Below are 21,111 nucleotides of genomic sequence, written 5' to 3'. Positions count from 1 at the left end.
TCAAATATTTTCTCTTCTCTCTTTGTTTCTTCTCTCAGATTTAATCCTTCTTGCACAGATATTTTCTCCTCTCGCTTGCCTCCTTCTCTTCGCGCACAAACCGCGCTCTGTAACGCTCGCAAACCCGTAGGCTCTGCTTGCGGATTTGTTTTGCTCTCTCAGACTGCAGTTGGATCGTTGCCTAGCAACCTTTCCAGCCAATAGAAGACAGGCTCGGAAAGGGTGCGCTTGTTTAACTCTACTGAGTGTGCCTCTGCTACTACGCCACTTATAAGAGTGTCAGCTGAAACTGCTATTTACAGTAGCTTGTGGCTGATTGTTGTTTCAAAATAGAAAACCTGGTTTCATTTCTAAGTTTTGCCCTGGATTTTGTAGCGTTTGTGGACGCTACGTCGCTACTTGATCAAAACAATAGCGTCGCTACAGGAAAGTTACTTGATAAATAAAGCAGCGACGCTACGGTCAAGCTACTGGAAAATGTAGTTAAACTAATAGCTTCGCTACATGTAGCGGCGCTACTGCCCATCACTGTGAGAGATGAGATAAAACTAAAGGTTTGAATATTTTAGAATGTAGCCACTTAAAACAGCCAATAAAAGTTTAACTGAAATTGCCAAAGGCTTCCCGCATATTGAAAGTCTCAAAAGCAGATAGTGAAAAGGCTGTTGGCAGGGTTCGCCTGATTTTTCCCTGAATTAGAGCTTTCAGGGAGCCTCTAGTGGAGTAGCTCCAGAGTGACGCAGCCCCAGGCAATGTCAAACATGGTTTCTAATCCTGGTCTGTACCTTGTCATGTTGAGAGAGGGAACATAAAGCTAGCCTACAGCTTGAGGGCAGTCTGGAGTTACAGTAGTGCTGTAGTAGGTTTTGACAATTTTACAGCTGTAATGGAACAATAACTATGTAGCTGTTCTCTGAGGGAAGAGTGCAGATTTCTGTCTTCACTGCTGTGCAGGGATGTTTTGCAAGCTTACTACAAGATTTGTGGATTTGGGTGATGAATTGGGACGAAAAAGTGTGATGTCTGAGCTTCCACTAATTCGAGAATCCTAAATCAGAACAAGCAGCAGAGCTTATGTCAGGCCTTCTTAGCATGCACATTGCAGTGGGAATAATGTTACTGAAAAACAGAGAGCAGAAGGGGTAAGTAATTCATCTCTGCTCTGTGGACCTGGTCTCCTCCTCTGAGCTTGCAGATTGTCTCCTGTTCCGCACCTGCAGATGGTGATGTTAACTCCCTCAAAGGTGGAGCTTATTATGAGGTGGTCTGGACCTTGTAGTTGGCTGCAGCTACGGTTAATTGAGGTTTTTACCTCAGTTAAGTGAGGCAAAAAACTGTGCTGCATTGTTTTTATTTTAGGCCTAATTTTTAATAGATCACTAATGGCGCTGTCAACAGCAGGATGCTGGACAGACTGCTACAGAAGATCCCTGCCTACAGCTATTCACAGCTATAAAACCTGCCCTTGACTTACTGCAACATCAAATTTTCCTTTGGGGACATTTTCTCACTTCTTCTCTGCTTCATTTTTATCTTACATGGAGTGACCTCTAAACAATAAAAACGACTACACAGCTGGTTATCAAAAAGATATGCAACATCATTTTCAAAATGAGGTAACTTTAACTTTTTATTAACAATATGAAGTAACTTCCTGTACTCTAAATGTTTGCACAAAACCCTTTAGCAAGCTTATTTATTGGACACAACACACATCTCTAACAAACTAAGCTCTTAGATTTTAAACTTAAAGGTATAGTGGAGAATGCTTGTGAATTTTTTTAAAGTACGTTTCAAGGACGCCCTATTCAACTCGTGTGAAAGTATGCACAAGCCCATTTGTCCTCGTGCACGCTCTGTTTAAAAGTAGCTGTTTGCATTGTTCATACAAGCTTATTTTCCAAAATGAGATTAGCAATTTTCCCACTATGTCAGACTCACCACCGGTAAGGGAAAATGGGGACGAGCATATAGGACGGCCTTACGTAAACATATCACCAAACTGAATGACAATTTGGAGGACCACTTATTTTGATGATCCACCTGGAAAAAGAAAATCCTCCACTATACCTTTAAGAGAATCAGTCAAAGATGTTTGAAAAATGTCCTTTTTGTTTTTTCCTAATAATAATAAAAATGAATCAAATCCATGCTTGCCTTAATCAACATTTATCTTTTTTTAATCACTTAGGTTTTCTCTTTGTTCCTTTGATCAACTTATTACTGTTAGCAATAAATCATATGAGAAAATAAATAAATCACTCTGGTTAAAAGCTCAAACAGAATCGGATCCCGTTGATTAGACACCACATGCTGTGTGCTCCACAGCACTTCTGGATCTACTGAAAATTCACATGAGGAATTTCCTTGTAATTCATGCTGAAGCACCAATCTTCAGGACCCACATAAATGCACATAAATAATAAGCAGCTGTCAAAGCGTGGACTGATGTATGACTGAGGAAGGTGCTCTGATTACATCTGTCTTTCAGTGATCATCTCTGCTGCCTGACGAGGCGTTCTTTGGGCCCCATGTTTACTCTGTCGTCCCGTTTCGCACTCACAGAGAATATGGATGTTATGGCATGCATTATAGATCAGAGATACCCGCTCAAGCAGAACCCCAAACGAGAGGAAGAAGTGTCTTGTTATTGTCTTATCAGCCCTCTTTGCTTCTCTTATCAGCTCATTTGCATAATTAACAGAGGCTGACAACGTCCTCACAAGCAGCTGCCTTCATAATTTCCCCAGTTCGGGTTTCTGTCCTGCTTCATAATAACAATAGTGTCAAAGCAAAGTGTTTGACATGTTAAATTCAGAAATTATTTTTTCCTTCTAAACCTGGATATCTTCAGAGAAAGATCAGCACTGTCACTTTAAATAGGGTCAGTGTCAGATCGTATCTATAATGTATAGAAAAGATACAGAAACTTAGCTGTAAAAGTTATACTCATACATATTTATTACATTTTTTAAAAATGACATTTAAAAGACGCACTTTCAGGATGCTGTAGCGGAGGGTTTGGTCTACTTCTTATTTTAGTTCATTATGTTTTGATACATTAGGAATTTTGTAAAATATGAGCCAATAAGGTTTGGGTAACACTTATTCTGGCACATTAATTGTTCACTATTTCATGCATTTTCAAGCTTTTTGCATCATTTCCAGCCGTTCTGACATCACTGTCTTAAACCTACTGATCAGATTTAGCTATAAAAATCTCAAAAACTTGTCCTCTAAAAATATAAGACCATCGTAAGTTTGTAAACTTTCTTTACGATTTCATGGCTAATTGTAAAATACACAGTAGACTCTCACCACATACGAACCTCTGCATCCTGGTGTGCTATAGATAAGCACATATTGCTAAATACGACTGTTTCAACATCAAATATCATCACTGCAGAATTTACAAATTGGTGTAACTCTCCTGATGTTACCATCACATTAAAGCCATTCTTTATTATTACAATGATATATTTTGGGATGGTTGGACTATTGGTCAGAGCAGTGCGCTTGTTCTCTGAGAAGGTTGCAGGTACCGGGTTTGATCCCCACAGCCTCCAATCTGGGTTCCTGAGCAAAACCCTTAAGCCCACACTGCTACCCGGGCGCTGCATGAGGGCAGCCTACTGCTCCCCAAAGGGATTTGTTAAATGCAGAAGTAAATTTCTCCAATGTGAGATAAATAAAGTTCAATTATTTAAGTATATATCAGTGGCATTTGCAATTTATGCAACTCTGGTTAGAACTTACATTTATTTACAGTTGAAGCCTTAAAGAAATTATTTCATTTCCTTCACTTTTCTGTCTCTTCATCATCTTATGCGTCTTTGTGTTGGATCAGACTAAACAGTAGCTGGCAGTAACAGAATGCTTTAGCAAACAGCTAATCAGAGCTGGCCTTTGTGTCAAGCTCATTTGCAGTAAAACTTTGCAGCATTAGCATTTGGTTCAGTGTTTTTCAGTTTGCTTTCAGAAGTCAAACTATATGCAACTCTAAAAGTCCCACATATTTTGTTAAGCCTTCAGTAGCTTCTTCTTCTTCTTCTGCTGGGTAAATTAAACCTTTTCATGATACACTGAGTAGCAGTGAATATGATTTTACTAAATTCTCTCAACATTTAATTATTGCTTAAAAGCAGACCAATTTTGCAATGCTGGGTTATTGCTCCAACGTTTCAGTTCCAGTTGGATGGGTTCTTTTCTGGTGGTGTATATGGACTGTTTATATAACTTCAGAGGGCACAATTTTATGACATTTTTGTAAATATCTGTGGCAGTGTTGCTTTGCTTTTAAATAAACTATGCGTGCGTAGTGCTAGGAGCATTATTTTTCCCATGACATTGTTTCAGCACCACTGATATTAAACACAGTAACAGATTATAAGAGTCTAATGTTCTTACAGACAGATTTTGAGTCTAATCTCACATGTTAATCATGGTGAAAAGAAGGACTTTCGCTAAAAAAAGAGCTGATCCTCTTATTCTTGTCTAAAGGCTTTTTTATTCCCTCAAAGAACCGACTTGAATTGTATCAATCATGCTGATCCACAACTACCATCTCTTGGCTTGTGCTTACAGGGCAGATCTTGATATCTACAGTTTTTATTTCTGCCAAAGCGTCACGCAAACGGGAAGGCTGTTGGTTCTGGTCTGGGTCATTAGATGCTTTGGTGTTCCTCTGGTGTTTTTTTGAAGAGAATTAACTGGAAGTGTGGAACACACATCGGAGGTGGAAACCTCTTTATCTGACTTTATCGGAGCTAGCTCCAACTCAGTCTAGTAAGTCTTCCTGATTATCTTTTAATTAGATATATATGAACCTGAGGTCAGCACTTCTCCGGGCTGTGCATGGTTCCACCATGTGAAGCTGATTAACCAATCAGAGCCTACCTTGGACAGATATGTCATGTTAGAAATCCCCTTAGAAAAAGCTATTATAATTTTAAAGAAATTAAAAAATGGCAAGCTAATAATAATTAGATGTTCTTTTTTATTCTAATTTTAAGTGTTTGAATTTTAAATAGTTTCACCAGTTGAAACAAAGGTTCAATTGAAATTTTGAATAATTTTTAACTTTTCTACTATATTTTAAGATGATTATAAGATCTTCTATTGCATAATTTAAAAATCCAGGATCCAGCCTCAGAGGAATAAAAGTTAAAATTGTTTTGACGTGAATGTTTAGTTAGGACATTTTGAAGTGACCTTAAGGAAAGGTGGTTAAAGTAGGTGAAAGGTCAAATTTTGTCCTGACAGAACAATGGTTAGGCAACATTGGTCATTTTGATTTTAGGCCTGTTCTTCCTGCTACGTGTCATAACAGTTGAGTTTTTAAGCTTTAATAAAAGTGCTTGTGCAAATTCTCATTCATCTGGATCAAGGCAACCAAAAATACAGGCTTAAATCTGTGACTCAGATTTTGCAAAGGCAGTTTGGGAACAATACCCTCACGTTGGTGCAGGACTGTGAGCATTTTTTCAGAAAAGCCTGCAGATTATAGAAACCATCTTTGGTTCAGTCTGAGATGCAGACAGCAAAGGCTGCTCCCAAACAGCCTAACTTCAGCAACCCAGGAGAACGACGAGTGGGTGTTTGTTTTGCATCTGACTTGGAATGTGCTTTGGAGGACGGACCTCCATGTTGCTTAAAAACAACAAGCCCAGTTTCCTCAAATTTAAGCCTTTTTGTGTGGCTGAAATAAAAGCATTTATTAACCTAGATTCCTTTGTCTCTCTTACTCATCAGTGGACATTTAAATTACATCTGCCTCTTTCTTTAACTTCTTTTCCTAAATTAGAGAACATAACCGAAAGCATTTTTGGTGCTCTATAAGTAGATTTTAATCTCCTTACTGAGGCTTTACTTTCCTTCACTCTTAAACATGTTCATTCAGGCTAGAAATATTCTCTACTTATTTGCTGTTTTACTGTTTTTATCTGACAGTGGTGCACACACTGCAGAGGGAGAATGTGCTGTGTATTCTGGATGTCCTTATAATTACATGTGGAGATCAGCTGATTTAGCACAGCCCTGTGAAAGAAAAAAAATACTCTGAGGAAGGTGATTTGAAGCGTTATCTGGCTCTACCATTGTTTTTATCCGTAGCTCCTGTAAAAAGCTGTTCTTTCCGTTTCCTTTGCGCCACACACATCGCCTCCACATTCACTCTGTCTCTAACCTTCACATTCCTAATAAGCTTGTCTTTTTTCTCTCTGTTCTTTCTATTCCTGCAGGCTCGCTGACGGTGTCCATCACAGACATGCGTGCTCCAGTGGTGGGGGGCTCCGGGGGGGTCTACGCTCTGTGCTCAGCGCATCTGGCCAATGTTGTCATGGTAACTACCATCATCAGCAGCCGCATCATTGTTGGGTCTAAAATCAGTTTTCAGAACAGAAACACCCACCGACCGACATTCTGTCCTCTCTGCTGACTGTTTTTCTTTAGAAGATGGATCATTTTCTAACAATCAGATCACATGGATGTCAGATACTTTTGGTTTTGCCCAGGGCTTGATGTGAGACGGTCGTTAGATAATGGAGGCCATCATCTTGTTGTCAGCATTGTTTTCTGCAGTCTCCTGTACTTAAAAAAAAAAGTTAATGATTATAATCAAGAAGCAGAAAGCAGATTTCCTTGCAGCTAATTGAGAGCTTTTCTCATCTCAAAATGTATGACTGTGTGCTTCCTGTCACCCCGGTCATATCTCAGATGCCTTTCGCATTCTCTTCCCCTGTCAGGCCTACATTAGATCTGGCGAATTCGCTGCAGCCGCCTCAGCGACGCTGGTCATCAATGTGTGCCGGCGGTCCAGAATCAAATCTTAGCATTTAACTTTCTGCTTGGTCCGTTACGCACAATAGTGGTTGGTTTATTTGGGGACATCCTAGAGACACCTCCTTGTTCTGCTGTGATGAATTTTTATTTTCATCTTTTTTCTTCTATAAAAGAAAGTGTGTATTTTTTTTCCAACTTGTGACAGTAAATTTCAACCCATTTGTCATAAAGTATCATCATCCGGTTCAGTCAAACCCCATTTTCAGCTTCACTGAGACTTCAACTGCTGCTTTGTGTCAAATCTCAAGAAGACAAGTTTCTCACGTCAGATTTGATTATTTCAATAAATTCTACTTTTGGCATATAAACATAAAACAGTGCCCTTCACACTTTCCAGCACCTCTGGTAAAGTTTTCTCAAAAAGACAAAAAAGAACAAAACTTTTTGAAGCCAGGAAAACAGAAACCCAATAATTCTTTCAGAATAGAATAGAATAGAATGGAATAGAAAACCCCTTTATTGTGGGGAGATTCTGATGTTTACAGCAGAAAATAGATTATAGAAAAAAGCTCCTTTATTCAGGATCCAAATCAGCTTTATTGGTTTAGATTGTGTGAACAAACAAGGACTGTGACTCTAACACTCTAATCATAGTCAATCAATATGAATACATCAACTTAAGAGGAATAATGATAAAACTGAGAGGAACGTAGAACATGTGCATGTCTATGTAGAGCCAGACCACTCAGACTGTAAGGTTGTTAATTCTGTGAATCAAAGAGACAGCCTGGAGGTACAAACTGTTGTTTTTTTATAAACAGCTTAGACCTGAAGGTAAAGATTAAACTGTTTTATTTCCATAGAATGTCATCACTAATATTATCTTTCTTCTGTTCTATACCAGTCAGAGCAAACCAGCAAAAAACTGATGCAAATTAAATTACACACCGTTGCATAATGCCCAAAGACTGCTAGATCAACCTGGGCGACTTCAAAGGTTATAAAATGGCAGCTGCAAAAGTCCAGTGAGCTCATATCTGTAAACTGAGCAATATTTATAACTGGAACAGAAACGTACTGAACAGGACTACAGTTTGGGGTTGTTTTATCAATAGCATTAATGCTTCCTAACAAAAAAAGGGTCTAAAAGATTTGTTACCAGCAGCTGCAACTGATCTGAGGTGAAAGCCAAAATAACAAATAACACCTCTTCCCAGATTTGAAGGAAGGGGAAGGTTCTTTGAGACTCTCTGTCTGCTTATCTGAAGATTTATCTGATTTTTGAAGAACTTTTTAGATAAAAGTCTGTTGGATATGTATCCTACACTGATTTGTTAGATACTGGGACTTTACCTGCACTGACCCTTCTGTCCTGTTCCTCACATAAAGTTTAATTCATATATTTTTACTATTTTCCACCACAGGATGATAGAGGGTTAACACTGGTGCAGGATCATATTCCCTTAGCTCTGCACTTCAAGATGAGTCAGATTGCTGCAATTATTCATCTTGTGACATTAAGGCTTTAAAAAGGCTAGATCCTCTCACTCCAGGGGACCACAGCAGTTATTTACTTCCCCATTTTCCCTTTTCCTTTCTATGATCACAGTCCCAGCTAATAGGGAAACACTGGACTGGAACCAGTTAGATGAGATGGGAATAATCAGCCCCCCGTTTCAGTGCTTCTTTCTCTCTCAATTGGACATGAGATAGATGAAGCTGTTTCTATTCTCATGTGTGATGTTGGTTTGGGTTTGTAGTTCTGCACTGATCCCTTTCTTTGCTTTTTGTTGTAGAACTGGGCCGGGATGCGCTGTCCATACAAGCTGCTCCGCATGATCCTGGCACTGGTTTGCAGTATGTTCTCTGATTTACTCTCTAAACTCTGTCCTCCTTTTTCATTTTTATTAGCTCTTTTTTTATTGCCTGCCTGCATAAAAACATAACAAGGCTTTAAAATCAACTTGCATGTTTTAAGAAGAGCTATTACCAAAAGCATCCCAGTTTGTAGCTCCTAGTGAGAGATAGAAATGACCCGACATGCTCCTTTGTTTATCAGGCTTACATCTTGTCCCTTTTGTCCACATGAGGGCCGATACTGTCCGACTGGCATTAGAGAGCAATATGTTCCCTCCATCTGGCCGGAGCCAACCGCCCCCAAACCCTGCTGGAATGTTAGATTTCTCTTCACTGTTTCTCAAACAGTCGATGGATGGTCCAAAATAAAGTCTGACACTTTATCCTGCATGCTTCAGTGCAAAACTGAATCATCATCTTATTTGCTGTGGTGTTTTGGCATCATTGGAGAGTTTTTGTTCATCCAAGGGGACATCTGGTAAAACAAAATTGGAGCTCAGTCTTATGGAAAAAAAAACATAAATTAAAATCCTCCAGCAGCCATCTAAAAATGAGATAATTAAACTTTAAAGTGTTAAATTCACTGTACAAAAAAAAAATCTGAAATCGTGGTTTTTCATACTAGTTGTTTTTTAATACTTCAATGCAGTCAAAGAGAGAAATAGCTTTATAAATCCATCATGTATGTCCAGAGCCACACCCAATTAGCCCCCCCTTGTTAGCATTTTCTGCTGAAGATGCCTAAAAAGGCCGGAAATGAATTTATTCACTTAGAAAAATATCCCATGTGCCTTTTGTCACCTTCTTCTTTTTGGGTATTAAGCCAATGTAACAAGTAACTTTCTCCACTGTGAGATCAATAAAGTAAATCAATCGACCAAACAATAATATAAGTGCTTTCAGAATTATTAGCATCCCTCATAAAATTAATTTAGACTCTTTTTTTTTATCACAGTTTTACAGAACTTTTGATTTCAATTCTTTAACTTCAAAATTTTCCACTAAGATATAAACCAGATATCTAAAAGCCAAGGAAAAACAAGAAATGGTAAATGCACAGATGTAAATTAAACATCAGTTGATTTTCAAGACTCAAGAAGTTGTTAAAGATAAGCTCGACTCAGCCAGAGTTTAACTTAAAATGTTTAAACATGGTTTAAACTCTGTGAAACAAGGCTGAATGATGCTCACTGTCGAGGAACATCCACAAAAAAATCATCCTTTTCAATAACAAATGCTCAATGTGGGTTTGGCTTAAAACCAACCAGGGATGTGTGGAAGAGCCACTCGTGCTGACTGATCAGTGATGATGGGGGCCTGTTTCTTTCGCAAAGGCCCTGAAAGCCTTGTGAAAGACCATGTCATCATAAACATTGACATATGTGCCAGGAAGCTGCAGAACAGGTTGTCCGTTGGTCCGTCATCCAAATAAGTATAACCGTAGTTTTTTTCTGAATGTACAAATCATAACTGGACTCAAATAAAAGGTTAGGTTCTCCTCCATCCATCCATTTTCTCCCGCTTAGTCCTTCCCTATCACTGGCAGTCAATGGGCAGGTTGCTAGTCAGTTGCAGGGCAACACAGAGGCATGGAACCATGCACACAAACACACCTAGGGAGAATTTAGAGAAGCCAATTAACCTAACAGTCATGTTTTTGGATTGTGGGAGGAAGCTGGAGTACCCGGAGAGAACCCATGCATGTTCAGGGACAATATGCAAACTCCATGCAGGAAGAATCGAACCCAGAACCTTCTTGCTGCGAGGCAACTGTGCTATCCACTGCGCCACAATGCAGCCCAAGGTTAGGTGTTCTATTCCTTTTTTGAGTAGTATAACAGTACCATATTAGTGCTTGGAGTACCATTAAGGGAGGAAGGTTCTGTTGTTCTGTAGGTTAATACTTTCACATTCATATTATCCATAAAAAAAAACACACAGGAACAATTGGGTTTTCACTCTCCTCTATCTATAAGATAAGCTGCCTTTGTTTTGCCATAGAATATGAGTGTTTCTCTGAATCATGAACCATTCATTAAAAATCTCTTTCCGTCTGTCCTTATCCCTCAACAAGACCAATTAACAACTATTAATCAGTCTTTGTCCTCTGCTTTGCTTTGCTTTGCCCTGATCTGCAGTGAGTTCAGAGGTAGGCCGTGCAGTCTGGCTCCGGTTCTCTCCACCGCTGCCATCCTCGGGCCCCCAGCCCAGCTTCATGGCCCACCTGTCGGGGGCCGTGGTCGGCATCAGCATGGGGCTGCTCATCCTGCGCAGTTACGAGGAAAGTCTGCAGAAGCAGTGCTCGTGGTGGGTCATCGTCTTCTCCTTCATCACTTTCCTCCTCTTCGCCATCTTCTGGAACATCTTCGCCTATGAGCTCCTCGGGGTACAGATCCCGCCTCCCCCCTGATGAAGGCCCCCCCCTGCTGCTTTTCATTTTAATCTTGATTTTCTCCAAAGTTATACCCAAATGAAATCGTTCAAAAATCCAAAAAGAATTCTTTTTTTACAGATACTTTGCAAATCAAAGAAATCTTTCTCTTTTATTAAAGAGGGATTACAGTAGCAACAAGTACAGGTAAAGATTCCTCAGATACATTTTGAGGAGCATTCTGTCTTTTTTTATGAAAAAAAAAATACATACAGAACTTCATCCACATCAACTCATCATTTGTTTTACTTTTGCTTCATTCATACAAAGACCTCAAATAAGAAGATGCTGAGATCATCATATGTGCCTCTGGTGGGGAAATAAATGTTCTGTACGATCGGCAGCTGCGGTGCTCCTTAAAGTTAAAGGAGTTACTGACCCGGAAATCAGAATCTGCAGGAAAGAATTTCTGGACAAGCTTTTTCTTTTTTCTTTTTCGGAAGACAACATTAAAACTAAACCCAAAAGCTGCAGTGATGTATTATAGTTAGTGGTTGTCCTGCTGTAGCTCAATGGGGTCCCGTGGCTCTTTTTCTCTAAGCTGCTTGCACATCAAACTGAAAAACGCAACAAATACTCAGAGAGAGGACCTAAAAATCTCTAGAGCAGTTCCATGCTTTTACTTTGATCTGCATTAAACTTAAAGATTGGAGGTGCACTGAGAAATTGACTGCAGACTGGAATCAATCCGCTGTCAGTCAAATCCTTGAAAATCTGTTGTTTATTTTCAATTTCTTCATTCTCTACTACCTCTATCAACAAAACCCAACCAATTTTTTTATGATACATGTCCTAGAAAATAACAATTGTGATAGGTCAGATATAAAACCAGCAGGTATGACCTGCAGGAAAACTCGAAATAAGTATCACCAGTAGCAGGTTGATGGGTGCATCTCCACTAAAGAAACTCTTAGTTGACTTTACCAGTTCATCTAGACAACATATCTCTGCATTTTTTCTTTGTCATGACACCTACACTGTGGATACAGAGAACAGTTCACACACATGCAGACACACATCCTTAGCGCAAAGAGACAAAGTTAGAGAAGACTGAGACCAGAGAGAAGAGGCAGTCCATCACTTCAGCAACTGAACTCCTCTCATTGATGCGCAGACTTCAAGTTTGTACCTGCTCAGTCCACCATGTAAAATATGCCATGTCATGCTCTGTTGGTTTTGGAACAAGAACACGCACACACGCTGTTCTCCGATCTATATTTGAGAGTAACTGCTGCCTGATTCTGTCGGTTAACGCGGGTGAACCGACAACACACATGAAAACAATACGCGTGGTTGCCTCAGACATGTCCTCTCACTCAAAAAAAAAAAAAAAAGAACTGCGATGGGCGAAGACTTTTTACCATCTGACCTCTGACCTGCGGGGTTACGGCATCAGGCCAAGTTAATACCTCAGTTTCTCATTGTTTTTAGGGACTATACATTTGTAAAGGAATGTAAATGTAAAAAGAAAAAAAAAGCAAAGGTGTTATTCTGTTGTCCGTTTTTCTTTTTTATATAGTGGATGTGTTTCCTGTATGCTCTCAACCAAGACTATATTTATTTGTATTTTCCCCCTTTGAAGGGGAAAGGTGGAGACTTTTCAAATGGTGCAAAATAACTAGGAAGATTGTGCTGATAAATCCTGTATGACTTTGATCCTCTAAAAAAAAAAAAAAAAAAGGGCGGGGTTGGTTTATTAGGCAACAACCAATAAGATTTTATAAATCTTCAGTTAGTGCTTTATGTGATAAGCCATAGGGAAGAATAACAGTATGGAGGGTCAAAAGTGCCACAGTTTCATATGTAAATTAATAAATTTGTAATTCTTTATGTAAATGGCAATTAGAAATAAACTCACTAAATAAATTAATCTATTCTTTGTTAATTATATGGGCTAATAATTATCAAATGATATAATAGAATAAGTAAAAATAATAAAAGAAAAAAGTCAATTGTTTATACATATTGCTCTTTATTGTATGTTTTTGCCCAAATAAGCACTTGCAAATATATTAATAATTCAATGAGTGGGTCTAAACTTCCATAGATTTTTTGGATGTTTGGGGGTAAACCTGCCAGAGTGTTTAAATTATTTCATGGCACTCTGAAAATAAATATTCAAATAACTGCACGTTAATTTTAACGGTTAATGGCATCGAATCTATAATTATAAAAGTCCACACTTGATATCTGTTTTTGCTTTTATTTTTTTTTACCAGTTTTTTTTTCATCTATTGGTGAGTTTATACATTTTTTGACACACTTTAATTGACTTTTTATTAGAATATATATGATTGTTTTATGATATAAAGTTAATAATTGTTTAAAGATATATATTAATGATAATAATTTAGTGGATTGTGGAACCTCAGTTCCTTTCATGAGGAGGTCCAATGTGCCAAATATTAATAATTAAATTGTTTTATCAGGGCTAATATGTTGCATCAATTTATACATGCATACAGATAAATGAATTTGATCATACTAATTTTTTATATATTTAGATTTTTTTGACACTTTTTGACACTTTTAGAAATTATTTGTTGTTTAGTTAAAGAATATGAAATAAACAAATTAAGAGTCAATCAGTTGGTGGGAATGAACACAATTTTAAGTATTGCAAGGCATAATAAAAAAACTGAAATACAACTATATGATTTCAATATATGAAATGTTTAATTGATTGCAACATTCAACCATTTAATAGCCATTTAATGCTTTAAATTATAAGTGAATAGATTTATTTAATTATATATTTTGTTTCTGATTCTCCCTAAGTTCAGAAAAATATAAATAATATTTGAATCATGTCACATATTAATTGGAGCGTGGGACTTTTTTCCCTTTATATAACCGATGAGGGAGGGTTTTTGGTTTGGTTCTGTTGAAAAGGCTTTGTAGAAATGCGTGAGAGTGTGTGTTTGACCATAAATGATGTGAAATTAATTTCTTTTGTTCATGCCTGTGAAGCTCTGGACTGTTTAAGATATTTCCATGTAGCTAAATTTTATGTTTTTTTTATTTTGTTTTTGTTTTTTACTTCCTGTTTATAAAGTTGTAGTCAATTCAGCGTTTTTTCTTGTTTTTTTAACATCCCCCCCCACCCACCCTTCAGATAGCAGATGCCTCACTACAGCTATGCTTATAACAAATCGAAGACCAGGTTTCCGTCTCTCCGGGGATATTCAAGCAATTACATTTACTCAATACTACGTTTTATGTTTTAGTCTTTCAGTCAATAATTCCGTCCTAAGGCTGCCGAAGGGGATTTTGAGGGGATGGTCTTGACAGGCAGCTGTGCTCAGCATTTGCTTCTGCATGAAACTGTCAGCAGAGACTGAAGGGTTCTCATTAAAAGAGGGAATGAGTATGAAATAGCTACAATAAAGCATTTTCAGATCAATTTGAACTAGAAGAGTTCTGCCAATATTTGACAGTGATGTATCTTTGGTGGAAAAATCTGTGTATGTCAGGAAATATTCCACTAATCCTTAGCATAGTTAAGATATTTTGGTGAAAAATGCTTACATACCCTGTTAACCTGTGATGAAGATAAAAGAAGAAGCTTCAGAGAGGGCAATGTACCTCTGTTATTTAGGATTCATAGGAAATCAAAAGGATTGGGGCAAAAAAGGCCTAGTAAAGGGATCTGATTTGTGGAGCACATTGCTGGATGAATTTTCAGTTGTTCCACTTAAAACGGATTGAGTTTCAGCAACAGCCGGAAAGATAAGGAACAAAAATGGAGAAGCTTTCATGCATTTCTGTGAGCCAAATTTTGAGAACATCCAAAAACAAACAAAAGCTGATTGACGAATGACATGAAGCTGTATGGATTTGGGACAGTACTGTTTGAGAAAGCAAGCAGATATATATTTGAAGTAGTATAATCCATGGCCATTGGGAAAAAACTGAGCCTGAAGAACTTTCATTTAAAGATATTTATCAACGATATCAAAGATTTTTTTTTAAGCAGGGTTGTGTGGAAAGCTCACTTGTAGTCAGTAATTTATTTGTAGTCGTCAGCAGGCAAAGTGAACTTTGAGCTTTTAGGATCTGACCCTAACACCTTAATGGACCTTAGACACAATAAGAGAAAAAACACTGATTTGCTCTGTACTGAAAAAGTGCTTCCAGACGTCAAAAATTGACTTGCTTTAACAAGTAGACTCCCTAATGAAAATCTTCAAATTTAAATGACTATCACCATTGTCTATTGCAGCAAAGCTTGCATGCTACAGATCCAAACTGCTCCATTAAGAACAAATGTTATGATGCTAGAAGATGTTTGGAGTAACTTTAACCCAGAGAAAAGTGGAAGGGGTGGCAATTGCAGACTTTAGTTTCATTAATAATTATTCAGCAGATCTGTACTTCTTTTCCTTTCAAGCTGGTTTTTAATGCAACTCTGTGAAACATTTGTGCTGTTTTCATTCAAACTGCATATCAACCTGATAACATGACTTTTATTTTCTAAGTGTTCCAGACATATTGTGTCTCACTTTTGGTATAAGCAGACTTTCTGTTGCTTTCTGCAAAAATGAGATGCCAAACCACTGTCCTAATATGTCTAATGCCTTGTTATATAAAAGCCCAGGACTGAGCAAAGGCTGCTGTATGATACAATTTCTGAAATCCTGTACAGAATCTGTGTGAGAACCAAGCCGTAGTGCTAAAATCTGTAGCTGCTCTGTGCCAACAAGCCCCGCCAGGTTGCCTTTTCTTAGCGTTTAGTTCTTAGATTGAGGTAACTCTCAGTGCAGGGCTGTAAAAGGAAAACAGGCTGTTGTAGCTCTTAAAATCAAACGCATTCATGAACAACAGGCATTTATAATCCGGTGAACATTTTCCTTAACTTTGTTTTTAACGGGGGCCAACAAAAGGTGTTTAAAATCCTTTTGAGTTTTCATTGGTATAAAAACATCAAGATATGTACTACAATTTCTCATTTAAATGCATTTTGTATCAGAAATTAAGCATTAGTGTAAAACAAGCAGCTCTTCTTTTAAGATGATTTTCTGCTCAGTTACATCCTATCTATTTATTTTTCTTTTCATTTTGTGGCTCGGCTGCAGATTATTCACACGTTCACAAAAAATGAGCAACTCCTGGCCATGTATATAACCTTGCAGGTGATTTGTTAAAATGAGATTAGACAAATGTCATCCCTGTGCTGCTGTGGTAGTTTTTCATGAGCTGCTTTCTCGTATCGATAAAATGGTGCCAAGCTTACGAGGCTCAGTCTCAGTCAGAAGAGGTTGTGCCAAAACAGCGTTTACAAAATAGGAAGAAAAGAAGCAGAAGAAGAAGCTATTTTCTCTGGGTCAAGACAAAACTAAAGAAAACACAATGTGGATAATTTATATCCAGGTCGTCATGAATTACTTCACAAACTATTGTACTTTTTAAATGTTCTGAATGGAACCATTTTATATTGTATATATATATATGAATATATTTTGTTTTATTTTGTACTGTTCATTGTACTTTGCTTTAATTTAGAAACAATATAAATAAAGAATACTATGGCCACATTGTGCTGCTGCTTTTGGATTTCTTGACAGCTCTCACCAAGTGAAACATAAGCCTCCAGTAACTCCAACTTGGAATTCATTTCATTCAATTTGTGCTTTTAACAAATTATTTCATCTTTTTTTTCTCTGTTTGATCTTACAAAGATCTTCAAAGACTTTTTAAAACAAAGACATAGGGTATGCATTTGAATTTATTGATTAAATGAGGTAATAAAGGCTGTAATATGTAAATCAGTTTTGTTAAATGTCTCTTTAAAAACAGCTGAGCTCAACCAAAGACTTGTGCAGCCTTAAACAAGTTTCAGGATTGATGTATTAAAAAATTTATCACCAAAACTATTAAACTATTTAAATATAGCTTTAGATGTCTAGATTTAGATGTTAGTCAGCCCAATCCATTGGGTGTTGAAATTAGGTGAGAGCATTTAGGGTAGGTAGGATCCTTCCATCTGCAGAAATCTTTTATTGATATGAAGAGTGATATCTGATATATATATATATATATATATATATATATATATATATATATATATATATATATATATATATATATATATATATATATATATATATATATATATATATACTGTATATCAAACCCTGAAAAAACAATATGATGTAATGTAGGGTACAATATTAACTTAAATCAGTTTTTTCCTTTACAAAGACAAGAATTTAAGGAATTTAAGAATTTATTATTTTTTTTGACAAATTTTTGATTAAAATGAGGCTGTAAGGTTTGAAAAGACCCGCATTCTACACTTAAGAAAAAAAAAATGCACATGCACAACCCTGTACCTGCTACATAGATTTGAGATTTTTCCACTACTGTATGTCAGACTCACCACTGATAAGTGAAAATGGTGGTGAGCACGAAGGCCTTATCCATCCAGAAAAAGAACATCCTCCACTATTACCTTTTAGTCATTAAATTAAACTCAAAGCATTCAGACATGAATTCATATTTCTAACCTTAATTTGTAAAACCTTAATTGCTTAATTTTACTGTTTCAATCTGAAACATTAGTAAAACTAGGTTTCCAGGTGTTAGATGTGTAATAAAAGAAGAAGTTTAAAAAGAAATGCTGTATTATATTACATGGTTCTTTTCTGGGAAAATAGGAAGTTTGAGCTTTTCAATTTCACTTTAAAAGGAAAGAAAGATATCTTCCACATTATCCATCTGTTGCTTTTTTGATGAGTCGAATAGGTTATTCTTTCTTTAAATTTTATAGAATTGGTACCTTTGACAGAAACAATCTTACATCATGCCACCACCATGATGCCTGGCAGAGGATAGAGATTTTAGCTTTGAAATCTTCACCTTGATTCACACAGACATGTTATTATGCCCTAAAAGCGGAATCGCTTTCTGCTCTGATCATGATTTGATTTTTCCAGGTCTTTCCCTTCATCTGAAGAGACAATTTGAGTCAGCTGGCCGAAGCTTAATAGAAAGTTGACTGTTTTAGCAGAACAATGATCCAAAACATACCAATTCAAATTAATGCTCGAATTTGGCAAATGGAGGAGATTAAAGATACCGGTAATAGCTTGTTGAGAACTACAATAAATATCTGATTTCTCAATAAGTCAGTAAAGCTCTAAAAAGCCACTAATGAGAGGATTTTTAAGTTCTGAGGAGAACCGTTACTAAACAGTCAAATTAAGAATTTTGCAACTGAATATAAGCAAAAATTAAACATATGGATCAAAATTTCTTTCAGGCATAGAATTTCTTCTGTACAAAAACAACTTTATTATTTCAGTAAAAAAAAAAAAGAAGCAGACACTTAAAACCTCAAGCGGTGGATGTTTTTTGGATTATTAAGAAGCCTTCAGTTTCTTTGCTGGTCTCTGCTCAGAGTCTGGGTCTGAGGTCTGCTTCTGTGTGCGGCTGCCCTTCACTTTGAGATCCTTCAGAAGAGGAAGCTGCTGCTTTGTGGCTGTGGTCATCGCCCACAAACATAACTCCAGCCTGTGGGGCGTCCAGTCCTGCTGTGGATCCACTGAAGACAAAATTCACAGCAACAGCTCGTCATTTGGTCCAACAAGCTGAAAAACGGCTGTTGATCCAGGAGAGTCTTTGTTATCATCCTACCTTTGTTTAGTTTTGCAGACTGTGCAGTAATTTTCTCCAGGTACAGAGCATAGTGTTTAGCTGTGTACTGGATGGGCGTCAGACCGGGCACGCTCTCCATAGCTTCATCAGACATGAACGCAGTGAGTTCTGGAGCTCCAGCTGCCAGCACCGCTGGAATAAAACGGACAGTCAGCCACAAACCAAGCTGTATGCAGGGATGGAGAGAATACAAAATGTTTCAGGACAGGGCCTACTAAGCTGTCTGATGCCTTTCAAACAGGATGTGAATTTATTAAGAAATCAATCACCAAGTCCTCTAAGAGACCCCTTTGTATCACTGTTTAATATTGAGCTTTACAGGGTGAATAACTGCCGCTTTATTCATGCACAGATAAAAAAAAATAACCTGAAGCAGTGGCAGGGCCAACTCCTTTCAGGGTGCTGAGCTCTGCGATGGCAGCCTGCACATCAGGAAGGAGGCTGAATGCCTTTCTGGAACATTTTTGAATAGTTTCCTCACTGTTGGAAGCCACCAACTGCTGCAGCCTCGGCCTGAACTTCCCCCTCTGGAGAGACAAAAAGGACCATTCGGATGATGTATGTGGGATATTTTACGGGGTGGTTATGGTAGGAGTGTGTGTGACGCTCATTTGTAGAGGAGAATGGGGAAAGCCTTACAGTGAGCTTCCACTCCATCAGTTTCACCAGCTCCGGCTGAGTGAGGTGTTTGTCAGGTCGACTTGAAATCAGAGCAGGAAGCTTCTCCTGGTACCTGATCACAGACAAACAGTTCGGGTAGTTTTAATCATACAATGTTAATCTAAAGGAGAAAAAAAAGTCAAATAGAAAATAAGGTATTATGTAAACACATGGATTCCAGCAAAGTACTTTACAAGACTATCCAATAGAAAATTAGTTGTATCAAACATGGTGGTGAGACCATCATGATGTGGGAATGCTTTTCTGAGTAGGAACACTGGTAAGGCCTCTCTGAAAACAAATTAAGGAAGGGCATTTCTGTTGCTTGGATCCAGGATCTTGTTGTTTGAGTTATTAATTCTTATTTCATATCTGAAGATTAGGGTAATACCAACCATAGACATGTATGTCCCTGCTTTGCTGAAGATGAGGTCAAATCCCTCAGCTTTCCATCTTTGTACATCTTCTCTTAAAGACCCACCACCATGGACTGTTCTCCCTGCTGCCCTCTGGGAAGAGACTTTGCTGCATTCGATGCAGGACCAGATTCTGTAACAGCTTTTTCCATGCTGCCATTAGGCTGTTGAAACTGTTGAAACTCTAATCAAGTCACAAATCTGGATTCGGCATCACGCTTGTAAATATATTTGCACTACATTAGATTAGATTAGATGAGCTTTATTGATCTCACAGTGGAGAAATTCACTGGTCATATATTGGCATAGTAAATAAAGAAGGTGCAAACAAGGAGGAAAAGGTGCATTAAGAATAAACAAGCAAGCACTGTATATACAGTATATCAAGTTAAGAATAATAATTGAGGTGCAAGTGTACATGTATCACACACAATGAAAAAAAAATAAAAATAAGAAATAAAAAAATAAAAAATACAATCGATTAACACAGAGATTTGAGGTAACGTATGTACAATCAGGATGGCTTTTAGGAACTTGGGATGTCTGCTATTCAGGTGTTGAAAAGACAAAGACCCTGAGGTAGACTGTAAGACTCCATTCTTCAAATATTCAGAATAATGGGTACTAATGTAACTTAAAAATGCAATTTGCAGGTGGTCTAAAATGGGTGAGGAGGGTTGCAGCAGAACAGCTGTACCCCCATTTTCAATGGAAAACTGATGTTCATAGAGGCTGTTCATCAAATCAAAGTAAACAAGAAGTATTTATCAAAGAAGACGGAGCTAAAATTACCATTTATCAAGCTGTAGAAGCTTGGGTTTCTTATCTTTGGCTCGGGCCTCCACCACATCCCAGTACTTCTCATAAACTCTCCTCCATGTGGCAGCTTCATCGCAGCAAAACAGCGCGCTCATGGCAGATGTCACAGCAACAGATAAAACGCAGCACAAAAAAATGGTAAGTTAATAAAAAAAAAACAAAAAAACTAAGCTGTCTGACTTGTGCAGGATTCCTTCCTCTTAAACTGAAGTTTGCCTCTCTACCGAAATCCCGCGAGATGTCAGCAAAATACTACTTCCGGTGTCGAAAGCAGTTAGGAATAGCTCCAGAACTCAATGTTTGTAGTTTGAAACAATTTGATTTCTTTTTGTTTAGGTGGATACATTTGTTACGTTTTTTTGCAACCCAGTTTTCTACAGCTTTACGCATGAAGCCTTCTTCTGGGGTTTGTGTCTCCACTTCGTAACGGTTCTGGGAACACCGGCTAACGTTAGCATCACAGTGCTGTCTTGTTTATGGTGGAAGTGAGGA

General features: G+C 37.7%; 2 protein-coding genes across 3 annotated transcripts in view; one reads left to right on the top strand and one right to left on the bottom strand.

The window, feature by feature from the left end:
• The window catches only part of rhbdl1 (rhomboid, veinlet-like 1 (Drosophila)), a 68,327-nt gene extending 55,782 nt beyond the window's left edge, over window positions 1-12,545 (top strand). The window contains exons 6-8 of one of the 2 annotated variants that reach the window (XM_038301028.1): window positions 6,240-6,340; window positions 8,577-8,637; window positions 10,776-12,545. In XM_038301028.1, the coding sequence (XP_038156956.1) occupies window positions 6,240-6,340; window positions 8,577-8,637; window positions 10,776-11,047 (434 nt within the window). In that variant the 3' untranslated portion in view covers window positions 11,048-12,545. The remainder of the gene's footprint in view (window positions 1-6,239; window positions 6,341-8,576; window positions 8,638-10,775) is intronic. The other variant, XM_038301029.1, reaches the window with a different exon arrangement.
• Window positions 12,546-18,378: 5,833 nt separating this feature from the next.
• Window positions 18,379-20,796, bottom strand: zgc:112496 (uncharacterized protein LOC541336 homolog). The gene is made up of 5 exons (XM_038301046.1): window positions 20,593-20,796; window positions 19,364-19,457; window positions 19,092-19,251; window positions 18,704-18,856; window positions 18,379-18,611 (listed from the first exon to the last, which is right to left on the bottom strand). The coding sequence occupies exons 1-5, from the start codon at window positions 20,712-20,714 to the stop codon at window positions 18,430-18,432; spliced, it is 711 nt and encodes a 236-aa protein (XP_038156974.1). The 5' UTR covers window positions 20,715-20,796; the 3' UTR covers window positions 18,379-18,429.
• Window positions 20,797-21,111: the final 315 nt, after the last annotated feature.

This window comes from Cyprinodon tularosa, unplaced genomic scaffold (assembly GCF_016077235.1).
Source record: "Cyprinodon tularosa strain WSP-4 unplaced genomic scaffold, ASM1607723v1 ctg46, whole genome shotgun sequence".
NCBI classification, from domain to species: domain Eukaryota; kingdom Metazoa; phylum Chordata; class Actinopteri; order Cyprinodontiformes; family Cyprinodontidae; genus Cyprinodon; species Cyprinodon tularosa.
The sequence above is the reverse complement of the archived record's forward strand: the minus strand, read 5'-3'. Positions and strand labels throughout refer to the sequence as shown.